At 40.2% G+C, this 27,221-nt stretch overlaps 2 protein-coding genes across 9 annotated transcripts in view; one reads left to right on the plus strand and one right to left on the minus strand.

The window, feature by feature from the left end:
- Window positions 1-4,637, plus strand: part of PDE8B (phosphodiesterase 8B) — a 49,171-nt gene extending 44,534 nt beyond the window's left edge. For all 6 annotated transcript variants that reach the window (XM_060280243.2, XM_060280241.2, XM_060280244.2 and 3 more), the window contains exons 21-22: window positions 730-859; window positions 1,887-4,637. In XM_060280243.2, coding sequence (XP_060136226.1) covers window positions 730-859; window positions 1,887-2,008 — 252 coding nt within the window. In that variant the 3' untranslated portion in view covers window positions 2,009-4,637. The remainder of the gene's footprint in view (window positions 1-729; window positions 860-1,886) is intronic.
- Window positions 1-25,879, minus strand: WDR41 (WD repeat domain 41). 3 transcript variants are annotated; one of them, XM_035099865.3, is made up of 14 exons: window positions 25,176-25,879; window positions 22,522-22,634; window positions 19,303-19,351; window positions 17,392-17,523; window positions 15,824-15,886; window positions 14,563-14,674; window positions 13,697-13,759; window positions 12,473-12,580; window positions 10,424-10,605; window positions 7,802-7,923; window positions 7,003-7,091; window positions 6,385-6,518; window positions 5,292-5,469; window positions 1-331 (listed from the first exon to the last, which is right to left on the minus strand). In XM_035099865.3, the coding sequence occupies exons 1-13, from the start codon at window positions 25,224-25,226 to the stop codon at window positions 5,317-5,319; spliced, it is 1,371 nt and encodes a 456-aa protein (XP_034955756.1). In that variant the 5' UTR covers window positions 25,227-25,879; the 3' UTR covers window positions 1-331; window positions 5,292-5,316. The 3 variants fall into 3 exon arrangements, with proteins under 3 accessions (XP_034955756.1, XP_088508846.1, XP_088508845.1); XM_088652720.1 differs by lacking the exon at window positions 25,176-25,879 and adding an exon at window positions 24,813-25,145; XM_088652719.1 differs by lacking the exon at window positions 25,176-25,879 and adding an exon at window positions 25,010-25,110.
- Between the last annotated feature and the right edge of the window lie 1,342 nt (window positions 25,880-27,221).

A 27,221-nucleotide genomic window follows, 5' to 3' on the forward strand; every position in this document is an offset into this window, starting at 1 on the left:
TTTGTGAATTGATACTTTACTTATTTTTTATTGAAGGCATTTACATACCACTTAATCATTATCATTTCTAAGCAGTGTACATGAGACTTTATAGCCTGGATAAGGCGGCACTGATGCAACAGGATGTAAATATTTTTGAGTGAGAGTGAAGTTCTCCATGCCTCTACAACATCAAAGCTGCTTCCTGGTGTACAGCTATTCCCTAGTCCAGTGCTTCAATCAGCCACCTTTGAAGCAAATCATTCTGGAACTGCATCTGCTCACCTTGCCCTGTCCAACTGGCTTTAGCAGTTGAGGCTGGGTGTTCATTCTTTTCCTCTGGCTCATTTTCCTGTATGGGAACAGCAGCAGCAAAATTCTAAATTGGACTTATCGAGATATTATTATTTCGATTTGTACCCTCCTTTTCTACACACATGTGCCCACAGCAACTCATGTGCACATGATGTGCAAAATGCCTGTTCATTTTCTGGGATAGTTTGAAGCAGAAACTAATCTACAGGTCCCATGGATTTTTCTCTCTCTCATAAATTTGGGGATAGCAGTTCTTTGCTCCTGCTCCAGGTAGAATATTTTTAATTGCAACTGCAAGTATGGTTTGTTTTCCTGAGCTATTGCTCTGTACTGTTGTTAAGATCATATATAATATACACACATTCCCCCCTCCCAAATTTTTATAATCTTTGCTTTGGCTGCACAATTTGACTACAATTATTTTGTTTTCTACAGACAGATGAAGAAAAGAGACAGGGTCTGCCAGTTGTTATGCCAGTTTTTGATCGAAAAACATGTAGCATCCCCAAGTCTCAGATATCCTTCATTGATTACTTCATAATGGACATGTTTGATGCTTGGGATGGTGAGAAGTTGCATTTTCTTTTTTCTCTGTGGAAGAACAATTTTCTTACTGTTTCACCCCAAAGGTGGTAGGATATAAAAATCTAAATCCATATGGCCAGGGACTGTGCATCACAGAATAAGCCCAAGATCTGGGTTACCCAGCACCCATGGGGAATCTGTGCTAGTGCAAACAGCACAACCTCTCAGGCTGGGGTGCTTGGAAATTGCACACTGCTGGTAAATGTGTACTTCTTAATGGTGAATGCAGGTGAAAAAGAGCCTCCTCTAATGTACTGATTTTAGGGATTACTATGTTTTATGGTAGCTCAGTAAGGACAATAATATTGCTTTGGATTATTTTTCAGTAATTTTTAAATGGTTGCTGTTCTGAAATAAATAGAAACTATATTCTACAGTAGGCATCCCCAAACTGCGGCCCTCCAAATGTTTTGGTCTACAACTCCCATGATCCCTAGCTAACAGGACCAGTGGTCAGGGATGATTGGAATTGTAGTCCAAAACATCTGGAGGGCCGAAATTTGGGGATGCCTGTTCTACAGCAACTGTTTGAGCGCAGAGCACAATTTTATTTTCCAGTTTCCTAACTAATGATCTAATTATGTAGCCCAAATGACACTGTCATGGGAAAATCCGTTTGCAGGAAACAGCCCAATGAAAACTGAACATGCTCAGCTGCTGCAGATGATGATGATGCAGAAATGGAAACTTGAGGGGTGTGTGCATGCTGAGTAACCTGGAAAACAGCATGCCTGATTGACTGGCACCCTAAACAGGAGCATATTCCATGCTGCAGCATTTTGTTGCAGGTTCTATTTGTGATTTTGGAGAAAGTTAGCCACTAATAAAATTAGGTATCATTTTTTGTATATACTATTCTTTGTTTAGTACCAGTAGTTAACCAAATTATTCAGTACAAAGGCTGAAGACTATTCACTATGAGAACGCTTCCCTGAAGTTGACACTATGTTTTTTCAGTTGTTGTTGGGCTTTGACAGTAAAGCATTTCTTGTCTCTTCCTCTCTCAGCATTTGCACATCTACCTGTTCTGATGCAACACTTGGCAAATAACTACAAACACTGGAAAACACTAGATGAGCTGAAGTGTAGGAGCCTCCGGCTTCCTTCAGAGAACAATAATGGAAGCTGAAGGGAGGATATGGAACATCATAGCCTACCACTCACACTGTGAACCACTTACTGGTATGAACCCAAGAGGGGGCAATTTCCTTCACAATGAAGTAACCAACTGGGCAGCATGGAGAAGACTATTGTTTCTCAATTTTAAATTGTTCTAAATTCTACACAACTTAGTTTTTTTATATATAAAAATGGTAATCGAGAAACCAATATATGCTTTATAGAGCTATTCTCTTTTTGTGGCACAATGGATCCTTTTAAATGTAATTTTATATAAAAAATTGTTATAATTTGTCAAATTATATGATTGGTGTAAGTTGTTTGCAGGCCAGGATCAATTATACACATGAACTCCATGTAAGAGGGCAGAATTCTACAAAAAGCTAGCTTCTCTGGAATAACTATCAATAACATTTGATAGACATAACCATTTTGGGAAAGCCTGGTTTACAGCAAAGATCCTTTATGTGAAACGTAACCCAAGAACCCAAAAACAAAAAGAAATTGGAGAAAGAAATTTGACAGCAAATTCAACTGTCCTTTCTTAGGGAAAATAATTATTTTAATAGCAAAGTTATTAAATTAACTTCAGTTAACTCACTATCAACATTGTTCTCTTTTGTATATGGTACAATTTCTGTGATCTAAACCTGTCTGTGCATACTGCTTCCCTCCTTAAGCTGGCTTCCCTGCGGACTTAAATGTTAGGAGGCCATTTGCATGCACAATAGGAATGCAGCCACAGAAAAAGCTCCATTACTAAAGTTGCACAGTAATGTGGGGACTCTACACACTGTGGTTTCTAGATACACAAGGAGACCTGGGAGCTGCTTTACTTATTAAACCAATTTTGTATAAAATTTTAGTAGGCAGTAATTAAGCCCAGGAATTTGAGCCAATCTGCAGTCTTCTCTGCCTTCTAAACAGGTGACAGTGAGCCATATTGTGAAAGTCCATACAAGCAACTAAAGTCAGGGACTGGCACTTGTTGCATCTGTTGCTTCAATAGCACAATCATGCTTTGTGATGTTGTACAGTTCCAGTTTTACATCTGCCTGCTAGAATAGGGAGCAGAGTGTGTCAGATGCTTATTTACATGAGCCATAAGGAAAAGAAACCCTGCTTAGATAGATATGCACACCCACAAGCCATATTCAAAAAGGTCTCCAGAATCTACACTTGTGCAGAGGCATCCTATTATCTTTCTATGAGAAGGGAAATGGCTGCTCGTACACTGTATTTCCCTCATAGAGGACAGGAAAGCCCCTGTGCCTTTATAGCGTCCTGGATTGCAGCCATAGTAGTTACTCTTAAGACAGCGACCTTAATATCAAGGACCCAAGGCGATGTATACGCTAAATATAGTCTATAACGTTAAGAACAGAACAAAAACACAAGGTTCAGGTTGTATTGCTATTTGATGAAAGCTGCTTCAAGAGCCCCAGTTAAGAATGATGTATTTTTTAAAAAATAAAAAAGTATATAGACCTAATAAGATTCATTTTTAAATTTTGGATAGGGAGGTCTTCTTGGGCAAGCCCCATAAAAATGGATGGAAGTTGCATTCTTACCTACCTACCATTCATTTCACTAGGGCTGCTGTAGGAGTGAATCCTAGTGAGTTCTGCTATTTTCCAGAGTACTATGGAAAATGGTTTCAAGTTTCAGGATACCCCTCTGGAGTGAACACTTTAAATAATTTTTAAGTATACAACTGACAGGCAGAGAATTGGATGCTCTTTTTATTTATTTCTCTTTCCTTATTATTTTCTCTCCTTTCATTTATTATTTTTATCTTTCTGTTACTTTTTATTTCCCTTTTCTGCTTTACTCCTGCTTTGTTTTTATTTTATGTCCTCTAGTCTGGGTCAGTGAGGGGATTATGTGCGGATGAAGGTGGAGGATGGCAGGTGAAAGTCCCTGTGTGACAGGCAGGGAAGATCTCCCAGGGTGGGAGAAAATCAGGAAGCTTTCAGGTGAGACAAGGATTGAGATCTGCCTTTGAGAGAGGAATTCACATTTTTCCTCCTCTTTTTCTGTTTTTGTACTGTAGTATGAAAAGCCTTAATAAAATCTTATCAAAAGAAATAATATGATTTATAGTTTTTGACCAGTAGTTTGTGTACTGACTTAGACAATCATCGAATTGGCTATCAGTGACACAAAGTCCTTCAAATTAGTCAACTATTACTTAACACTGCACATTACAAGAGACTCTTCTAATGCTGAAATGCATATGATCTGATATAAAGTATTACACTGCCCTCCCAAAAGGGAAACAAAAAACTTTGGCCATCTCCATATTTTTGTGCCGAGTCCAAGGAGGAAAACCAGGTGAAGTAAACAATAGTGTTACTACTGATGAAAAATGATTGTAGCTTACATAATGTGCCAACATTTTTTCAATGTTTTGTATCAAGTTATGTAAAATACTGTAAAACATTCATATACTTTCCATGCAGAGAAATGTATAGAAGCTATATTTTTGTTAGAACTCTAACAGCACCTAACTTCTGTTGCTATGTATAATAATGCTACATTGTGTTGTTTAAAGAATGGTGTGTTCACTGCAGTATTCATAAGTTCCATTATGTACTAATAGCGAAGCCTATATCTGATTAAATTTTAATTCAATTTTATTCACGCAGCCTTAGCTGCAGTTCTGTTACAGTTAAATGTGTGTGCCTTCCCTTCGTATTCTCATTCAATCCAATTTTTTCATCATCAGCAGAATACACAGTAATTGAGACATATGCAACAAAAATCCTGGGGTTCAAGGTATATAACTTACAAATAGACAAAATGCACCAGTGTAAGACTACATTATCGAAGAAGCTCATCTCATTCAATGCCTCCCTCAAAGCAGTTTTAGTACCTTTTTGTTTGGGCATGCCCCTATTGATTGCATGTTTTCTGTTAATACATGAGTCAACTTACATTTGACAAACTATCCCTACAGTTCTAGACAACCCTTTCAGAATCCACTGGTAAGAGGGGCCTCTCCCAAAGTTATCAGTCCACTTTAGTTCAATCCTACAAGATGCTATGTAAGTTAGCTGTTGATATAAAGGAGTGGTTTCTATGAGGGTAAGGTTAGCTCTGTCTACACCTCACAGTCCACCAACTTTGGCGGTGTCATAGAGGAAAACATGGCAGTCTTGTGGGTTAATAGTTCCTCAATGCTGATTAAAGTGTTTTTAAAAAGGTTCTAGAAAAAAATACACAAAAGATGTTTTTTTTTAAAAAAAATACTTAACTTTAAATAGCTTATTTCCATTATTCATATTCCATACCTTTATCCCATATATTTACGTCCTTTTAGATCCTAAGCTGCAAATCTTCACTTTGTTCTAACTTGTGAAATAACAGTAAGCTGCGCAGTCTCGACTCTCGTTCTCCATCTTTCCACAAAATAACGAGGTGATCAGCAGAGCATGTTGCCAGGCCATGTTCACTGAAGTACAGGAACATCTGCAACAAAAACTGTATCATCAATACAATATACTCAACTATAAGCATTTTTCATCAACATTCACAAAATAAAGTCAAATAAAGTAACACACTTGCCCAAAATGGTAATGCCTCAAGAAAATAAAAGCAACCTGGTTAGGCTCAAGTATCTGGGAGACATCAAAAGATATAATCATAAAATAAGCCAAACAGAACTAGAGCAGCAGGAAGTATGGAGCCAATTTTGTGCTCCCTAAAACAAATTAAAGAAGTGAGAGTTTAAAACCAGGACCCAATGAACTATTTTAGGAATGTTCAAGGGCCGGGCACACCTAGCAGTTTTAAACTCTTTAAAAAACAAAACAGAATAACATTATGCTTGCTTCTGAAAGTTACCTCAATTAGAAGCAGTTTTTATGAACAAGCCCAACTTTGGGGCATGTTGAGCAAGATGCATGATTCATATTACATGCCAAAATACTGGTGCAAACAGGACAAATACATGACTATAGTTGCAGTTCTATACACACTTACCCAGGGATAAGCCTCATGGAATTAAGTGGGACTGACTTCAGGAAGTATTTTCATATGTAGGAAGGACAATGTTGAATGAAGGTAGTTTGCTATTTCTAGTTCCTCTAGTTTATTAGAACTATTAACTAACACATACCACTCAAAGTATGAGGCACCTGAGAGTCAAGGTAAGTTTTCTTCCCTGGTTTGTGTCATAATAGAACACAAAAAGAACACAATAAATGCCTTCTAGGCTTAGACTTCAATTCTCACAGACTACTGTACTTGCACGTCTCAAGATCCAATTAGGGAAGAAGCTCTGACTCCTTATACAGTCTCAAATAAATCTAGTCCCTATGTAGATGTTTAAGAGAAATAACGCTTAAAGTTACAGGAACAATGGCATCAATAATTCCAACAAACCTGAACAGCTAAAGAGTGCCCAATCAAATCCCCAATGAGATCCAAGGAGAAGACAGTGGTGCTCTCTGGTGGCTTTTTAGCTGTATGACTGGCTTGTTTACTTGTCCTTCCAAATCCCCACATACTGAAAAAACCTGGAAAATAGACAGTTGGTTGAAGTAAATGAGTTTCCTGCAGGTTTTTTTTTCTTCATCAGGTTTCTTTTTCTTCATTCATTTGCTTCCTGCCAAAATCCAGGCATTCAAACCAAGCAGTCGACCAAACTCCATGAACTTATCAAAAGGGCCATGGGATGTTTTGTTACAAGCTCGTGGTTGTCAAATGATGGCCCTTAAGCTAACCAAGGCGTATAAAATGGGGTGCTGTTTACCTAAATATCTTTGGGGAACATATTTTAGGAACTCAATGGTCATTATCTTACAAGCTTCTATATGAGAACAGCTGTATAGAAATGGCTACATGTACATTCACATTAAAATGTCTCTCTTGCTTTCTGAGCAACTTTCACACAAATTTAGCAGTGTGACTAAATAGCATTTTAATTTTCTGCAGCCCAGGTCACTCTACTGGCGTTCTATCTCAGATGTTATGTAAACAATCCTCATTCTGGATACAGACCTGAAGGAACGGGTTCAGCTGTAAGCTGCTGTTTTTCTCGTAATTCCCATATGCGAACACTGCCATCTTCTGAACAGGAGATTATTCGCCTGTAAACCAAATGTGACTTACTAATTACTGGGGTGTCATGCAGAACCACATTAGCAGAATTTCACAAAACCAAGACTCTGTAATTGTGAGATAATGTTTAGAATTAATGTTCCCACTGGGCCTGCTTTCTGAAGGATACCTTGCTGAACATCAGCCCAGTTTGACAACAGAGGTGATTCTGGCAGTCCCTGTCAAAGGAGGAAGGCAGGAGATATTGCCTGTCTTGAGTGTGGAGTAAATCCATTGCCACAAAGACCCCTCTTGTCCCGGTGTTTAATAACTACATGCTGCTAGAGAGCTCTTTGGTCAGTGCTGGACTCTGGGCTCTCAAATCTCAGTGGTGCCCTGTGCAACTCTAAAATCCCTCCCACCCCCACCTCCCAACCTCCATTCTACGGCATTGTTGTGGCACCCCCTGCACCACGGCACCTAATGTTAGCGATAATGTGTTTAATGAGCATGAATGGGTTTCTTTTTGTTAATTGTACATCAGAATTTCAGTAATGCAATTTAAAAATAAATAAGTGAGCAATTCAGGCTAAAGAACAGGATTATCATGCAGCCAAGGAAGCAAAATATGACAGGTCAATGGTTGCTCAAATATTTTATCATGAAAGGTTAGGTGAAATGAACAAACATCAAGTGTGGCCCTATTCATCTTTCTGATGCTTACATTTTCAGCGTATGAAAAAATTAGTGTAACTTGCACCTGTTTGGAACTTTTGTAATGTGCAGGACAGTGGAGTCATGAGCAGTCTTCTGGAAGGCAATCACACGCTTCATTTGAAGGTTATACACATATATGCCCTTTCCAACAGCAGCGAACACACACTGGAAAGAAAATTCAATAGAACATCTTAACAAAGCAGACATATTACTTTGTGTAATGGATTTCCAGGAGGACTGTGACACTGTTACCTTTCAATCTAAACCAAATGGCTCAGAAGGCAAGAGGGGCATAGCTCCTTAAACTGTAATTACCACTATAATTACTAAAATAGTTTTTGCATTATGCCTCAATTCATATAAATACTACAATCCTATTGCTGTCGGTGGCATCTAATAAACTATAAAGCACAGCCAGCTATTTCCATCCACAACCCTTTTCAAGGCCCGTAGGTTTGTAAAAACCTTGTTCTGCCAGACCTTTGCTGGCCTATGTGTTCAGTTTCATTCTAGCCCCCTGCTGCTGACTACAATTTAACAGATTTACTACTGACTGGGTGCATTTGGTCAAAGAAATCTCAGCTTAATAAGCTGAGATATGAAGAAGCCCCATGCACCACACATGACCACTTTGTTCCTCCCTTTGTGCAAGCAGGAAAACAAACGAGGAAGTCTCACTTAGCCATAGCTTGCCATTACAACTGAACCAGTAGCTATGATTTATGGCTTTCAAGTAAGAAAGGAAATTAAAAGCCAATGTTAAACCATAACTGTTAAACCATAACTTTGCATTATGACTTGTTTGGAAGCCATTAACCACAGTTTCTCTGTTTGGAAATTATCAGGAAACTCTGATTAATTCATTATTAATTATCATTATCACCATTATTATCATCATTATTATTATTATATATTTACAGTACTGTATTTGTTAGTTGCTTTTCTTATTGTGTTTCTCAAAGTGACTTATATTAAAACCAATAAAAACTTAAAAACATAACAATTCAAATAAAAAGCTAAATGCAGTTAAACAAAAAGGTACCGGTAGTTAAGTGGCTTGTTTCCCTGCTCAAACAAGGGAGCAGCAAAGTGGCTGCCATGGGTACATTATGCTTGTTCAAATCTCAGCATTTTAAAATGAGATTTAATCATTTGAACAGGGTCACTGTGTTCCTTTGGTTTTTATGACAGTATAATGTGTATATTTTATGCTATTGTTTTTATGGCAGAACCACAACCTACAAGCATTAAAAAATGCCTAACACAATGTGCTCTAAAGTAAGTTAGTAAGACCTGCAACAAAACATTGCTGTATTGTCCCAGCCGCTAACGGGGGTAGGGAATCCCACAATCCTAATTAGGCCTGCTGGGCCACTTTGGGCAAACCACACCCACCCATCAGTCAGCTGATGTCATACGCCAGGGGTCCCCAGACTACGGCCCGGGGGCCACATACGGCCCCCGAGGCTTTTTTATGCGGCCCCGGGGACCCCCGCCACCTGCTGCCGCCGCCCGCTCTTACTGGCGCGGTGCGGCGCGGCTGCCGACTTCTGACCCGGAAATGCGACGGAAATAGCTTGTGCGCACGCACACGCGTCATTTCCGGTGTACTTCCGGGTCGGAGGAGGCTTCTGCACATACGCACAAGCTATTTCCGGTGCTTTCCAGGTCGGGAGTGTGCCAGAAATAGTGTTTGCGCATGGGCGCGCACAGTTGCGCGCCCCCGCATGCGCTCCCCCACCCTCTGGCCCACCATGCAATTGGCGCGGCGGGCATCCGGCCCAAAGCCGGGTAAGTTTGGGGACCCCTGTCATACGCTATCAGGTGCAGAGATCTGTTATTTCCAGACTAAGCAGTAAGGGTTAAGATTGGAGTTAAGGGGGAACACCACAGCACAAAGACCAGATATAGGTCTTTGACAGCATTTCTCACTTCTGATATTGGCACTGTGGGGCTAAGAAGGACAACAAGGAAAAAATTATCATGCTCAGAAATGCCATTTGATAAAATTGCATCCAAAAGAAGGTATCTACTTGACTTCTACTAATCTAATAATTGCTCACTTAATGAAAATGCACATTATTTTTGTGAAGAATACAGCACACATTGCAAATCTGGCAGCCATGCTGTGTTCCTTGTCCTATTCTACTCAGTGCCCAAACCCCAAAACACACTCCATTTCAAGTCTGAAATGACTGAAATTCTGCAATCATTTAATGGGATTCTCACAGGAGTACATTTCATTGGATTGAGCCTGTAGGAGTTCACTGAAATTTACAAAGCTAAGATAAGTTCTAAAATTAACCTTTTGCTCAGGACTGCTCAACCTGCATTTCTTGTTGCGATGTGAAAATAAATAAAGCATAAGTACCTATTAAATTAGCATTTTTTTTAAACAAGAGACAGAAGAAACAACTGTAAGTCTCATTTTTTAAATATTGTTTAAAATCCCTGGAAAAGACCCTGATGCTGGGAAAGATGGAAGGCACAAGGAGAAGGGGACAACAGAGGACGAGAAGGTTGGACAGTGTTCTCGAAGCTACCAACATGAGTCTGACCAAACTGCGGGAGGCAGTGGAAGACAGGAGTGCCTGGTGTGCTCTGGTGCATGGGGTCACGAAGAGTTGGACACGACTAAACGACTAAACAACAACAAAATGTTCACCTCCTCATCAGAAGCTAAATGTTGAATTGAAACTTCATTTTGACTGTGCGATAATTTTATTTCTTGTTGTGGGTCAACATGAAGAGAAGCATCCCATCTGCGTTCATATGCATGCATGGTCCAGTCCAATGCATCCCAGACTATCAGCTCACCAACATGAGAGCCAGTTGCAAAAGTCAGATCTAGGCACCAAAAATATTAGAGTTTGCATAAATAAACACCTATTTACACAGAGGTTCACAAGCTAATCAGATAACAAGCAAAGTCAATGCAAATCGGGCTCTGCCTGGCCCATTTCCAAGTGGCTCAGGAGGACAGCAACAAAGCCTGCCAAGGTTACTAGCCTACCAAAATGTTTACCAGCCTGCTTTAGACATTAGTGGATGTAATGCCTGGTCACCTGGAGGTAAATTTCACTGACCACATGGGACAACTATTTGCAAGCCTAAGTAAAACTCCAGCTGGTAGCTTGAGGAGAAAGCCAAACGTGGAAGCACCCTTTGTACATAAAATAAGAAATGCAATAAAAATGAAAGAGAAAAATACAATCTAAACAAAAATAGTAAAACTACTCTCATAATGTCTAACAAGCAATTGCACAAAATTCAAGTGCAGCAGAAGGCTGCACACTCACTTTTGCATTGCAGAGAGTTGATGGGGAGAGGGGGGGGGGAGAGAAAACTCTGAGTCGAGAAGTGGTTTTTGTTTTGTTTTTAATCCACCAGCCCCGCACCCCCACCCTGAGAATATCAGAACAGTTACAGTTTTGCAGGGACTTCTCATATATACACTGGATAAATACAGGTACCACTGAATGGTGAATGCTGTTGATCCCACAGCAATGTTTCACACTGGAGATGAAGCTAGACACAAGACACTGCTTTCACATTTTAATTGACTCTTCTGGATTAAGATTATTAATTGTACAGTACTGTAAAGACTAACACAAAAAGAGCCAATATGCTGTAGCGGTTAGATTAGAACTGATGAAACCCAGGTTCTAATCCTTACTCAGACATGCAGCTTACTTAGTGACCTTGAGCCAGTCACCATCTCTCAGCCAAACCCACCTCATGCTTATTTCGAAGATAAAATGGGCATGGGAAAGCTTTGCACCCTATCCAGAAGAAGGATGTGACCAAAATATAACCACACACTTATTTTAAGACCAATGAAAACATTATGCATTTCATTCCAAATAAATAAGAAGTCACTGTACATGTAAGTTTAATTGAAATCAGTTTAAGCTTAACTTTATTTTGATTGCTATCTTAATAAACAGACAAGCAACTTCATGCTGATTTAGGTACAGGCAAATCTATTGTGCAGAGATGTTTGAAAAAAAGAAAAAGTTTAAACACAAATCAACACAGCTGCATCTCAAATAAAATAATAAAAACTTCAGATAAATATGTACAGTGGTACCTTGGTTTAAGTACACAATTGGTTCCAGAAGAAGAGGAGTTTGGATTTGAGATCCCACTTTATCACTACCCGAAGGAGTCTCAAAGCGGCTAACAATCTCTTTTCCCCTCCTCCCCCACAACAGACACCTTGTGAGGTGGGTGGGGCTAAGAGACTTCAAAGAAGTGTGACTAGCCCAAGGTTACCCAGCAGCTGCATGTAGAGGAGAGGAGACGCGAACCCGGTTCCCCAGATTACGAGTCTACCGCTCTTAACCACTACACCACACTGGCTCTCTGTGAACTTTCCCATTGAAAGTAATGGAAAGTGAATTAATCCGTTCCAGACAGGTCCTCGGAGTACTCAACCTGAAGCATACTTAACCCGAAGTATGAGTGTAATTGGTTCTGAAAGTCCGTACTTAACCTGAAGCATACTTAACCTGAAGCGAACTTTCCCATTGAAAGTAATCGAAAGTGGATTAATCCGTTCCATGGAGTACTTAAAACTGAAAGTACTCAAACCGAAGCATACTTAAACCGAGGTATGACTGTAGTTACATTTGGGAAGCAACATAAGAAACTTCGTAATTTAAAAATGTGTCATGAATTACTACGGTAGCAATTAAATTAGTAACAGTCTTACCACTGACACTGACCAATGATACAATATTGTCCTCATGGTCAAGAAGGCGCTTCACTTCGAAGACATCCCATTCAGTTCCATCTCTGGAAGCTTTCAGTCTAAGAATGACTTCAAAGAGAAAGGTAGGCAACATCTTGACATTTATGAGAATACATATAATTAGGACCTGCAATAAAATGTTGCAGTGTAGCCTCACCTAACGGGAATGTTACTTTTCAGAGTTCCAGGCAGGCTGGCACATTCTCCTCCAGAATACTCTATTGCCCACACACACCATTTTCTATTTTTCTTTTCTAAGGACACTCAACATTCTGTTGCTATTGAGCATGCTGTTTGAGCTGTTTTGGGAGGACTTGTGTGTTTAAAAAAAAAATTCCCAAAAAAACGACTGCCAACTTTAGGGTTCCCCTGAGCATAATATTTCTGGGTTCTCTGTGGTCCTGCCAATTTGGCTCCACTTCCGTCAACACTCACAGCCTCAGTTTTCCTCAGAAGGAATGATTTCTCTACAAGCAGAGGCAACTACAATTCTGATAGGGAGATCCTTGTGTGCTGAACAGATTAGCAGCCCTGTCACTTCTGAAAGCACTGGTCACCTGACTAATGGGGCAGGTGGTACACTGCTTGCTCCTGCAAGATTTAAGTCCTTTCAAACACGAAGAGGTATTACAGGATAGATATTTAAGAGACAAGTGTTTGGAAATCTAAGACCAAAGCTGTTGGCAGACTTTAAGATCTCAATATTTTATTTGGTTTTGTGTACGAAGAAAATGAAATAAAGAAATAAATATTTTTTTTAAAAAACCTACTCTGCCTTCTTGTTGCAGCTCCCTCACATAGCTGCCAAGTTATCCCTTTTTTAAAGGGAAATTCCCTTATGCTGAATAGGCTTCCTCGTGAGAAAAGGGAAAACTTGGCAGCTATGCTCCCTCAAGGACTGCTGCTTTCCATGTGCAATGTACTGCTGTACCAACATACCAAATAAATATTGATTGCCCTCCTTAATTTCAAACATTGCATGAAATCATTAAAACATACAACGTTATATCAAGGGACAGTAATACAAACACAAAGGGTCCAGGAATAAGTGGAATTAGTGCACAGGAGCTTGGATCTTAACCCCGGTAGACATAATGCATGTTCCTCCACATTTTAAAACATACAGAACACACAGCTAATAACAACATTCAAATATTTATTATACAAGTATATAGCAATACTCACTCAGTTCTTTGCCAACTGCGGCTGCCACACAATTTTTAGGCAATTCTATCATAGCACTGATATCTTTATTAAGAAGATGGAGGGGGGGGGGTAGACAGCAATATATTTTATTATAAGTGAACAGTGAGTGCACACTATTATAATTATAATAGATTATTATAATTATTTCACAAAATTATAAAACACTATATGACTTCTCACAGGAAGGTTACTCAAATCATGAATTTCCATAATGTTCTTCCCAAGAAAAAATGGAGGGAAGGGGATAAACTATACAAATCTCCCTTATATTTTCATAAAAGCCTTTTGCCTCTGCTTTTAGGACATGCAATTCAGCAAGTATGTCGTCATTGAAAACTACAGAGCAGATTATGGTGTGCAAACTTTTAAAACACCTTTGTACACCTGCAAACCAAATACATTTTGCAGCACATTCCTACATCATTATAAGCATCACATTTCTTTATTATATTCCAGTTATTTATCTGTATTTTGCTGATAGGGTTGGGTGGAATCTTACAGCATTTATCTAATGCCTACAGTAGATGGCACTGGAAGAACCTAATTTAATTTCTAAAGGAATATATATTAATTTAGTGATTTATATATACTGACCCAGCTCAGTTAAGTTAAGTTAACATAGAGTTACTGAAGTTTGACATATTTTACAATTCATAGGACACATGAGGCTCCAAGTGCTCTTAATTCAAAAATGATTACACTGACATTTTAAAAATAGAGGTCAGCTTCAATATACTGTATGTTATCTTTAGAATTAAAGGGACTTTGCCAATTTGATTTTGTGTCATTATATAGATCCATTTTACTTAACTTTAGCTGCTATAATGAGTCATTTACATTTTTACCTGCATCAATAAGATGACTTGTCTTACACAAGAGATCTAATTTTCGGTTCCAAACACACAGATCACTCCCTCCAGACAGCCATACATCCAGCCTTTGAAGAACTGTCAAACACTGTAGAACCAAGTCAAATAATCATATCTCATAACAAAGCTCTTTAGGAAAAAAATTCAGTAAAATTGCCACCAGCTTTTTCAGTAAGGGTTTGGTTATTACAGAATCAACTTGAAATTCTATTTCCCAGCAACATTTCTTGTGCTTATGAAGTACAAAGAAAAGTTGATACTGCAGGATCATACAAAGGAGGATATGAGGCAGACACAAAACCTGTCATCTTCTTACTAAACTTTTGTTCAAGTCTTTTAAAATATTTTTATGTCAAATACTGTAAATACAACAAGCTTTTCCCCACCCCCATATCATACCCATATCATATCCCATGAGATATTTTGTTTAAAAGATACATGTTATATCAATAGCAGGTCTCTATTAGTGTGAATTCAAAGACCAATGATATTCTCCTGCTTTTCAGAGGTATAAAATTAACTTTTCACGATTTGCAGAAGTAGCTTGTCTTAAAGGCCACAATACTTGAACATAGCTCTGTGACATGAAGACAAGAAGAGGGCAGATGGAACAACAAAAAATTCCCTACCTTTTCCACCAATGGAAGCTTTACTGTCAGCTGAGCTACATCACTGGATACAACTCATTTTATTTTAGATTTTTCTTGTAAGCTACTTGGAGTTTATTTTACGAAGTCAAGCACAGTGTAGGGCTGGGTGATGTATTGATACATCATCCGAAATCTGTTAAGTCCACGTTGTGGTAATGGTTTCATAATACTTGACATGGGAAATTACAATTTTTTTTACATAGTACACACAATGTAATGTGGGGAAAACTGTGAAGTCAGTCATAGCTTCTCTCATGATTCATGCCACCCCTGTTGCTCTGTACTATAACAGTTGTAACCATATGTTAAAGGTAAGCAAAATGTTTTAGTTTTAGAACCCTAAGTAGTAGCAGTTGCCAGGGTATTACCTCTACATACGGTAGTTCCATCCTTATTTCAGACATCATGATATATTGCAATGTTAAGCTGGTGACATATCACAATGTTGAAAACCTGACATTGCTCAGCCCTAGCAGGGTGCATGCATTTAAATAAATAAAAATACCTCAGATTTGCAAATCACATGAATTGCCCCTTAACTGCCACAATCAGTACACACAAATCAAAGCCAGTTCCATTTTTCTTACCTTTACTGTGGAATGAAAGCAGGATACTTTATGAACTTGCCTACCATTGTCACAATCCCAAACCTGGTTTCATTCATTAAGGATCTCAAGACTACCAGAAGTTTAAGGCATGTATCCATATTAAAAGGCAGAACTATAGAAATGGATATGCACAAGCACAAGTGTATTATTATTTATTATTGTTATTATTAATATACCGCCCTATACCTGGAAGTCTCAGGGCGGATCAACATAAAAACCACAATATATATACTGTATTCAAAATAAAAACAACAACCCAATAACACGCCGCCACAAAAGAGCCACATTTTAAAAAGGGCATAGGATGTCAATCAGATCAACCAAAGTCCTGGTTAAAAAGGTGTATAATCAAGGCGCCAGACAAACTTCCCTGGGGAGAGCATTCCATAGAGGGGGAGCTGCTGCAGAGAAGACCCGTTCTCCTGTTGCCACCCTCCAGACCTCTTGAGGAGGAAGCACATGAAGAAGGGCCTCGGAAGATGATCTCAGGGTCATATGGAAAGAGGTGGTTCTTGAGGTATTGTGGTCCTGAGCTTTATAGGTCAAAACCAGCACTTTGAATTGGGCCCGGAAACTAATTGGTAGCCATTGCAGTTGACCTAGGATCAGTGTAATATGCTCAAACTGTCTTGCTCCGGTGAGCAACCTGACTGCTGAATTCTGCACTAGCTGAAGTTTCCGGACCATTTTCAGAGGCAGCCCTATGTAGAACACATTTCAGGAATCTAACTTTAAGGTTACCAGAGCATAAACAGTAGTTAGGCTATCCCTGTTCAGATAGGGACATAGCTGGGCCACCAGCCAAAGCTGATGGAAGGCACTCCAGGCCACTGAGGCCACTTGAGCCTCAAACGACAGCAAAGGATCCAGGAGTACCCCAAGCTAGAAAGTGTAACCTCATCAAGAGCAGGCAACCTTCCACCCATCTGGCCTAGGGAACCACCCACTAACAGTGCCTTAATCTTAACTGGATTGAGCTTCAGTTTCTTGGCTCTCATCCAGTTCCCTCCCTGTTGGTTTTTTATCAGCCAAGAGGAGCAAGGGTCTAGAGGACAAGTGGTCGCCCTGAGTGATCTGAGCACCTTGCCCACATCCACGAGCCTTACCAGCTGAAACTCATCCAACATAACAGGACTAGACAGTACTCTGGAATCCATGAGATTAATCTGCTATTACAGCAGAGGATGCAAGCAATTTTATCCTCAAATTGCTTTGCAAGCAAGTCACAGCAAGCTACCATTTGAGCTCATTCCTAATCCTGACTCAGACATCCCTGGTATAGTAGTTTGCAAAGCCTTCACCCACAAAGGTGAATTTAGGGGAGGACAAACAGTTCAGTCACACTTGCGGGCGCCACAACTATTATGTAGAATGGAAGGCGAGAGGCGGGAGGATGCTGAATTTTGTCGTCACATAGGGTGCCACTGAAAATTTGAGGCCCCAAGTCCACCACTGTCACCCGCCACACAAATGATGGGGGGAAAGGAGTACCAGCAGCATATCTCCCTCCCACAAAGCGTTGGGGTCTGAGTCAGATTAAAGGATACAATGACAGTTCTATCAGCACCTGCTGTCAAGATCAAGTGACATTTTTCTTCACAAGTATCTGATAGAGGAAAAGATGCAAGAGCAGTAATCTTTTGTGTATGTGCATGTAGCTCAAATAGCTTTTCTCCAGTCTGGAAAACAAAACAAAAAAAAGACATCTTAATGATCTGAAAGAAATAAAATGTTATAGACCAATGCACATAACAGCATAATCCATTGGGATGTGATTTAGGGAAGCAATGTGGAACTAGGAATACTGCTTTTACTGGTTTTATGTTGTATTTTTTTTCCATTTTTGTACCACTTACTGTTTTTATGTTGCAGGCCGCTTAGAGATTTTTAAAGTATTAAGTGGCTTATAAACATTTTAAATAAATAAATAAAACAACATCCAAGTACGATTTCAAGAAGGCAACAGTCCGAACTGACACTAAAACTTCTGCATTGAAACAAGGTCAAGAACATGGCATGGAACTATGGACTGAAGCATGTACTAGGGCTGGGCAATAACTGGTTTTCAATATCACGATGTATCACCAGCTAAACACTGTGTTATATCGGTATATAAAGAAACTATGCAGAGGCGAACAGAACAATGTCCTGGCAACTGCTACTACTTAAGGATCTAAAACTGATAAATGATGATATTATCAATCACCTCATGGTCACTTTCAGCAGCAGGCAAGCCAAAGTGCATCCAAATAAGACTTTTGGTTCGGGGCTTGGCTACCTAATGGTGGTATTCAGGACAATCCAAAGTACAGTGATGAATCACAGTGAATACAAATAATTTGGGACTGCCAGATTGCCAGCAGGCCTGCTAGGCGGCAGAAGCGGCGTCAGCCTGCAAGGCCTTGTCGCGGTGGTGGCAGTAGCAGTGGCAGCAGGAGATGGTAGCAGAAGAAGAGGTGGCCTGCAAGGCCTTGCTGAGGCAGACTGCCACAGCTTCTGCCACTGCCTCCCACTACCACCAGGAAGACTTGCAGGCTGCTGCCACTTCTTTCCACCACGGCAAGGTTTTGCAAGCTCCACTGCTTGTGCTGCCACAAGGCCTCGCAGGCTGCCTCTACTACTGCCACCTTCTTCTGTCGCAGCTGCAAGGCCTCAAAGGCCGCCACTGCTGCTGCCACTGCCTCCTGTTTAGTCCTCGCAGGTCGCTGCTGCTACTGCCATCACTATCACCACCACAAGGCCTTGCAGGCCGCCACTGTTTGTGCCGCTACCATTGCACACATTGTGATTCACCATATATTGCCAGCTCAAATATTATGAAACAATTATCACGATGTGAACTTCAAACCAGTTTTGGATGATATATCGATATATCGCCAAGACCTAGCATGTGCATAATTCAAAATCTCATTTTTTATAAAATTCAGCATCCTTCTAAACATTTTCTGTGTTAACAGTCCAATATTAAGGAAACATATCACAAGTACTAAAAGCTTTAAAACATTTCTTTCTCTCTCTCTTACACACACATTTATTTTATCCTTTATCTTTCAGACAGTTATAGCGCAACCTAAATAACTGCTAAGTCAGGAAATAAATGCTTAGCACATAATATACTCAATTCTATTTCAGGATAATGTCACAAAACATGCAATTACATCATTATTGCAGGGACATTACCTTAGTTTCACAGGCAGATATGTCAAAATATAAACTGAAAATTTGCAAGTCAAATTTGTCTCCAACTTTTCTAATGAGAGTTAGATCGAAAACTCAGTAGGGTCATTCAAGATGATTTACAAAATGCAGTTTTTATTTCTGAACAACTGCTTCTGTGACCATTTTTATTATCCAATTATCTTTAATAACTAACTTTATATTTAGAAAGCTCATATGTAATGGAATAGCTCCAATTTAAACTTCACCTAATTTTCATGTATTTCTGAACATAAACAAACCTGAGCATTCCACAAACATACAATCCCATCATCACCAGCAGATGCAAACCTGGGAAACAACAAATCAAAAATTAGATACACATATAAAAAGGAAATGCTACATTTATATAGAAACAAAAAGAATAGAAAATGTAACCATTCTTTTAATTACCATACCTCACAGACAAGCACAGGGTAAAAACACATGAAAACTTGATTTTAGTGGAAGCTGTTCCTAAAAATGTCTAAATCTTCAAAAATTAAAAACAGTTTTTAATTACTTTGCATGTAAACTTGAATACAAGTTTAAACTTGAATACAATATGCACAATCATAAAACATTATATATTAAAAAGCAATCCCTCCCAAATTAAAAACCATAATCTTATTGAAGTCCTAAGAGGTTAGAGACTTTTTCTCCACTAAACTCTTTTCAGATTAAAACTCCAGAGAACAACTATAAATTTGCCACGGGAATAAGTTCTTACTGTTTCAAAGCCTGGTCCTTTAAAAAAGCCATTAGCTCTCAATTAGGATGTCCCATTACTCCCCCTCAAGCCCTCAAAGGGCTTGAGAAAACATCAGCTATGGTGCTACTCAAATTATTTTCACTTTTACAAACTCAGAGAGTCAGTTCCTTGCTGCTCAATGTAATCTGGGAGGTCAAAGCTCACAGACCAAGACAGCAGCAACCTAAGCAAACAGAGAAGTATAGTTTCAAGGGCCTCTGCTCATAAGAGGTCACTTGCCCCACGCATAATACTGTTCATGCAAGCAGACCATACAGACTTGATAAAATTGCAAATAAATGATTGATTGTAACATGAATTGGCCAAAAGTACAATACAACATATAGCTCAAAGGCCACTTCACACACTGGTCTGGTTCATAAACAATATTAAACCATGATTAGTTTAACTAATAATGAATTAGCTACAAGCTGCCCCACAGATGATTTTAAAAATATGGCTTGCTTCTTTAAAGCTTGCCTTGTGCCTTTCCAGCTTGGTGAGAGTGTGGGGTCAGGTGGGCAAATAAATATTGCTTAGGAAGTGTGCAACACCAGGTTACAGTTATAGCAAACAAGGGCTACAAACTGACAAAAAAGGGCATCAAATTACAGGTTGTTTACTGCCAACAAACCACTTTCCAGGGTTTGCACAATCAAACAAACGATACTTTGGTAAGCCATACTTTAATAAACCATGGCCTAGCATTATGTGCGAACTAGAGCAGGTTTGCCGAGCAGGGAATTGCAGCCAAGTACAGGTCCCACATGAATGTACTTTTATTATACATGTTTGGAAATATGTGTTTGTCACTTTATCTAAAAAATGTAATGGGTAAAGTGGCATGAAATCCAGGCCAAATGAAAAAAATTACTAAATTATCTGAGCACCCTGTTGCAAGCTGAAATTAAATCTGAAACTTTATATTTCATTAGCAATAGTGTGTTATATCATAGTCCAATATTCTTTTTTCAATCTTATGGAAAGAAGGTATTTATATCTCAATTCAAAAATGCACCACATAGTCTTTAAAATAGTCTGATATATGAAGCCCAGAATTTCACATGAAGGGTTCATAGCTGAACTACCAATCCAACAAATGGATTCTTTTCACCAAGCTGGTGTTTCATGGGTCACCTGATTCTTTTCCAGTCATGATCACCATCCTCTATAACCTTGTCTGCTTCCTGGAGGAGCAAGAAATGGTCAAACGAGCAACAGAAAAAGCTATTCTTAAAGTGTGTTATGAATTCAGTCTAGTTTAATGTGTCAAATGCTAGAGTATTACTTGCAATTTTATCTCATTCCATTTTTTGGAAGACTCTTGCTGAGGCTTAGCCTTCTTTAGTGATCTTGCAATCAATATGACCCTCTCTTCATGTTCAAAAACACAAAAGAAAAGAAGTGAAAAGCAGCTGTCGGTTAGGTTGATACAGGATTTATTTAGTATCTTCAGAAACCAATCTGAGAAAATTTTCCACTCACTGGTTTTAGCTGAGCCACCGAGAAAACAAGAAAATCCTTCGGCAAAATTCTCAATAAGATGATATTATCTAAAGAGCTGAAGCGTGAAACCTGGCTTACAACAGTCGACAAAAATGCAATGAAAAAACTATGAAAACTAAATAAAACCATTTCAGAAACCAAGTAACAATGCTAATGCTATTGGAAAGAATCAAACAAGGTGGTGGTGCCTGGTTAAAACAATGCTCTTAATGACTATATGCATGCAAAAGATTTAAAAAGTTGGAATACCTACCAAATTAAACTAGTCAAAGAATAAGCATTATTTTACTGCTTATATGTAGATAAATGCATTATTTTCCCCTAGTACATACACAGCATTTTGGTAATCCGACTATAAAACACCCAGTATTTTCAACCAGCTTTGCATTTCCCCCATATTTTTAGATATATTTCAAGCTGCCTTGGTGACAACAGGAAGTCAGCTGAGAAGCCATGAAGTGCAAGGAGAAGGAAGTGGGAAAGGGAGAGAAAAATGCACAAGCCTAACGCTCAGCTCTTCTCATGTTTGCTTGTGCGTGTAGCTTTACATCTGAATGCAAAGATGTAACTACTTAGTAGTCGTTTTGGCATACAAGCAGTATATTAATAAAAATAATAATAATGAAGATAGTTTTCTCAGTGTAAAACTTTATATTAAAGGGAATGCACTAAAAAGCACCAAACTCCAAGAATGTTTGTGGCGGTTATGGGATATTTTTTTCTGACATTACTGTATCATATGAAGTATAAAGAAGTTGCAGCCAAAGGTAGGAAGATCACTGATGATTGAGCACCTAAAAACGGGCTCAGTACTGCACCGAGAGAAAATATGTAATGTAATTTCTGTAATAAATGGGAAAACAAAATAAAAAAATTTCTTCCAGTAGCACCTTAGAGACCAACTAAGTTTGTCATTGGTATGAGCTTTCGTGTGCATGCACACTTCTTCGGATGTAATAAATGGCTCACATTAAGCTTTGGTATTTAAACGGCCAATACTTTGGCAAAGAATTCTATTTAAGTCAAAATCAGTGGGGGGCATATTTTAATTAGATTTCACCTAAAAGGTTAGCAAAGATTTCCCTTCCCAATGTACACTTTAGATCTAAGCTACCTGTCATATATTCTTTAGTTCTGGGGAAAAGAAACAGCAGATTAAATTTTTAAGACTTTCATCGAAATCATCCCTATGGTGCAAAATGAGGTTATGAAAGTAATGTATTACCTGTAATCATCTATTGGCACTAGAAACCGCACTATATCATGATGACCTTTCAGCACAAGCAGTTCAGTGTAGGGATTTTGTGTTTGTTCTTCGCCAATGGTCTGTACAGATTTCTAGAAAAATAAATGTAAATCACCAAATTTGTTATCTTAATCACTCCCTCTAATCAACAGAAGTTTCTTGTTACTTGTTTTCTTTTTTGCAAGATGATTTATTCCTCAATAATCCTCCACAGTGTGATAGCTTTAAAATTCTAACTATGGTGCTAACTATAAAGCAGCTATCCCTCCAGCATTTTATCCAGGAGGAAGGAACCAATATGCCATGTGTTACTGCTGGATGAGGTAAAAGGGGAACTGGTAGGGGGGACTCCGCAAACTTAATAGTTCTGTTCGCTTACCATACAAAGCAGCTGAATGCAGGCACATGAAACTTGTTCAATTTTCATATATCTGATCACCCAAACGTAGCCATTGAACTGGTTTTCACATAATGCCAGCCAAACCATAGCTTAGCATGAATGCATGAGCATGATGGTTCTGAGAGATCACAACTGTTGTGATAAACCACAAGCTTGAATTCAGACAACACACTAAACCAAACCATGTATTTGCTCACAGCAGTGTTGCAGCAGCAGGTCTGGAAAAGGAGCAAAACAGTCAGTCTACTCTCCATGAGCACATCTGTTCACACTAAGTTTGGCTCAGCTTTACATGCAAACCAGCTCAATATCTTAATACCAATCCAAATGCAGCCAATATCTTGATACCGTGGTTTGACATTATAATCACAAGCAGCATCAGACTTTCACTGACCCTTTACCCTTGCTCTGTAGCAAATCAGTTGTCATTTTGGCCAAACCCAGAAAGCTGTAAATAACTCAAACCTGGCTTTGAGATCCGTGTTTGCCAGGTTTAGACATAACTGCAAACTATGGTTTGCTGCAAACTGAAATCAAGAGTTTCTGATCTTCTCTCACACGTTATGCTCATGATGCCAAGCCATGGTTTGCCATTACATATGCATGCAATAATTATATATAAATATAATGATTCCATTGAGGTTTTAAACAGAGGTTGGATGGCCATCTGTCATGGACGCTTTAACTGAGATTCGTACATTGCAGGGGGTTGGACTAGATGACCCTTGGGGTCCCATCCAACTCTACAATACCTATATACCCACATTTGGAATGCAGTTCTGGTTGCTCAATCTCAGAAAGGTTATCACAATTAGATAAATTATAGAACATGATAACTAAAATGATCAAGGGATGAGAAGCATCTTCTTTGGGAAGAAAAGTCTAACAAATCAGTGGTTTTTAGTTGGCGAAGGACAAAGAAAGAACATAACATAATTTCTTCAGAAATACATTAATATTTATTAGAAATGGTATCAATATATAAATATGTCTTTACTTTCTGTATCTTTTCCAATAGAGCTCAGGCCATCAATTCATTTGATTAGTGATAGGTTCTAAACAAAACCAAGTGCCCCCCAACGGAACACATACTTAACTCAATCTTGTATTTAAACACCAGCCCGGTAGTCATAAGCAATAAGGCACTGTATGCGGATGGATGTGGGTGACGCTGTGGGTTAAACCACAGAGCCTAGGGCATTGCGGTTCGAATCTCCGCAACGGAGTGAGCTCCCATTACTCGGTCCCAGCTTCTGCCAACCTAGCAGTTCGAAAGCACGTCAAAGTGCAAGTAGATAAATAGGTACCGCTACAGCGGGAAGGTAAACGGCGTTTCGTGTGCTGCTCTGGTTCACCAGAAGCGGCTTAGTCATGCTGGCCACATAACCCGGAAGCTGTACACCGGGTCCCTCAGCCAATAACGCGAGATGAGCGCCGCAACCCCAGAGTCAGTCACAACTGGACCTAATGGTCAGGGGTCCCTGTACCTTTATGCGGATGAGTACCTAGAATTCTGTGCAGTAAGAAAGGAATGAAGTGCTCCATCCCTCCTCTGATCAGTATAGAAATCAAACGGGCTGCCAGCAAAATCCCTCCTCTGCTACTCCTCAGCAGACTAATACATTGGGGTGGGGTGGAGGCAGCTAGTAAATGCTTTGATTTCATTTTACAAGGCTGACTTTAGTTAAGGAACATTACCTCAGAATGTTGTGATGCAAATGAGCACAGATGGATTCTTTTAAGGATCAGGCTTCACTTCATGGAGAATTACTCTACAAATGACTTATCTATCATAGCTAAAAGGAAAATCCCACGTCTAGAGACAGTATGCCTAATTGCCAGAGAGCAAACACTAAATGACTATATTTACCATGTGCCACTTGTGAACATCACTGGCCACTGTGGGAGGCAATACGGTACTGGAAGCAATTCTTTTATAATAGCATAAATTCTGATATACTGTTGGTAATCTGAACCCATCAAGACTGGCCTTAATCTATGCACACTAATAATATAGCCATCACCAAAATAATTATTATCATCATCACTGCAACAAGAAGAGCCCACGCAGTATATCAAGCCTTCGTGTTTTGAACTCGTCATTTGAGGAAGCGGCCCTTTCTCCACCCAGGATTACATCGAGCAGAGCTGAGTGCTGCCTTCGCGGCGCCCAGAGCTCCGTAATGAGACCCGAGCGTCCCTCAAAAACGCCCACACCAAACACTCCTTTTACCTCGGCCAATCCCTGCGGCTCGCGTCCCCCTCCTATGAGCCACCGCAGCATCGCGAGAGGTGGGGTCCGGGCGGCCCTCGCCGACGCGCCCTCCTTGCCTCGGGTTGGAGCCGCAGCCCTCGCCCCGGCGCGCGCGGATCGAGTCAGTCAGCTGACGCTCTTGCTGCGGACTCGTCCCTCGCTTCCGTCCGCCCTGCCCCGCACGACGTAGCCGCCGTTGGACTGCGCGCGCCGCCGGCCGAATAGGACGCGGGGCTGTTTTTCTTCGAAAAGGGACTCGCTAGCGCGAGCTTAATCTGAGGCAAAGCGTCGGCGACTTAATCGATCCCCGAATCTTCAAAACGAAGCAGGGACGCGTCTTCCGCCGCTTTCCGCCTTTAGGATTGACTGCCGCGCGCTCGCGAGCTAGGCGAATGGGTGCGAGTACCGAATCATCGATCCCCCCCCCCTGCGGCGCGCATGCTTTTAAACACGCTCACGAAGATCGTCGGTGCCCGGAGAAGCTTGTGTTGGCTTTCTGCCTGACATACAGCTGTTAAAGGCTGTAAAAGACTCGTTTAATAGGTGGGAGTCCCGGGTTCAGCGGCCAGCCTTACGTTGGTGCCATACAGCTGTAATAAATTTCGGTTTATTTGTGTATGCTGTACTGTATGTTTATAGCAGAATGGTTTATGCCCTCACGTGGAGCAGTCCTCTCCAGAGTGCTGGGTTTTTTTGCGGGAGTCTTCTGCAAGATGTCATTGGTGGAATAGTAATACATGAGCGGGGGGGGGGGGATATTGGACTGTCCACACCTCGTTCCGCTTTATTAGTTCTGCGCTGCTCCCAGAGTTTGCTATCTGGAGGGGCACACCTGAGCTATAGCGCAACAAAAGTGGGACAAAAAAACCCAACCAACCAGTGCAGAACATGGGTGGTATGAAAATTTACCAGATTTTAGCAGGAAACTATAGGGCTGTGCATGTACTGAATACTGAAATAAGTCCAAACAGACTTCTCCATAGCAAATAGTAGGTAGCCGTGTTGGTCTGCCATAGTCAAAATAAATTAAAGCAGGTTTCAGGTAGGTAGCCGTGTTGGTCTGACGCAGTCAAAATAAAAATAAAAAATCCTTCCAGTAGCACCTTAGAGACCAACTAAGTTTGTCGCAGGTATCTGAAGAAGTGTGCATGCACACGAAAGCTCATACCTATGACAAACTTAGTTGGTCTCTAAGGTGCTACTGGAAGGATTTTTTATTTTTTATTTAAATTAAAACAATTCTTTAAAGGTGTTGTGTATTGAGTCAAAGGATTTTATATCTGTATTATTATTGTCTGTATTTGCATTAGGATAAAGTAACTGCCTTTTGGTTCCAGAGGGTACAGCTACTATTGGTTCATTTAAGCTGCTGTATTTGGATCCTCTGTCTTATTGGTTTCCTCCAAAAGGCAGCACTGTGATTGCTTGATATTGTTCCCTCCAAAATGTATCCCTTCCTAGCTAGTCCCCTGTCCCTATAAATGTAGCTTTCCTCTCCTCAGTCTTCAGTCTTGTTCACTTTAATAAAGAGCTGTTACTAGAGAACTGTCTCCAGCATGTTTTGTCAAGAGAGCTGAAATCACAAACCCCACGTCACAACAACTGGCGACGAAGGTGGGATCCGGAATGCTGAGGAGCGGTTAAACACAACCCTGCCTCAGAGTCCGGATTGCAGCTGAGAACAAGACTCACTGGCCAGCTGAGAAGACGACCCTGCCCGCTAGGACAATGGAGAGTCCAAGGGTATTGGAGCCCTTCCAGCCATCAGAGCCCCACACCTGGGAAGACTACGTCGAACGCTTCGAGTTCTTTGCAGTGGCTCAAGGGATCACCGATGCCAGCAAAAGAAGGGCCACATTCCTGAGCTACTGTGGGCCCGAGACCTTCAAGCTGGCCAAGGCATTACTTGCTCCAGCGAAGCTGAGTGAGACATCTCTCAAAGATATTCTTGCCTGCCTAACAAGCCACTTGGCGCCTACTGAGACCAAGATGGCCCGGCGGATGGAGTTCCATAAGAGGCAGCAG

This window comes from Zootoca vivipara, chromosome 10 (genome assembly GCF_965207765.1).
Source record: "Zootoca vivipara chromosome 10, rZooViv2.hap1.1, whole genome shotgun sequence".
NCBI lineage: Eukaryota > Metazoa > Chordata > Lepidosauria > Squamata > Lacertidae > Zootoca > Zootoca vivipara.

Coding starts and splice junctions, on each gene's coding strand:
- WDR41 (XM_035099865.3), bottom strand. CDS start 25,226: ATGCTGCGGTGGCTCATAGGAGGGGGACGCGAGCCGCAGGGATTGGCC. Junction 19,352..22,521: donor GTGCCAATAGATGATTACAG/GTAATACATTAC, acceptor GTTGTTTCCCAG/GTTTGCATCTGCTGGTGATG. Junction 6,519..7,002: donor AGCTGAACCCGTTCCTTCAG/GTCTGTATCCAG, acceptor TCTATTTTCCAG/GTTTTTTCAGTATGTGGGGA.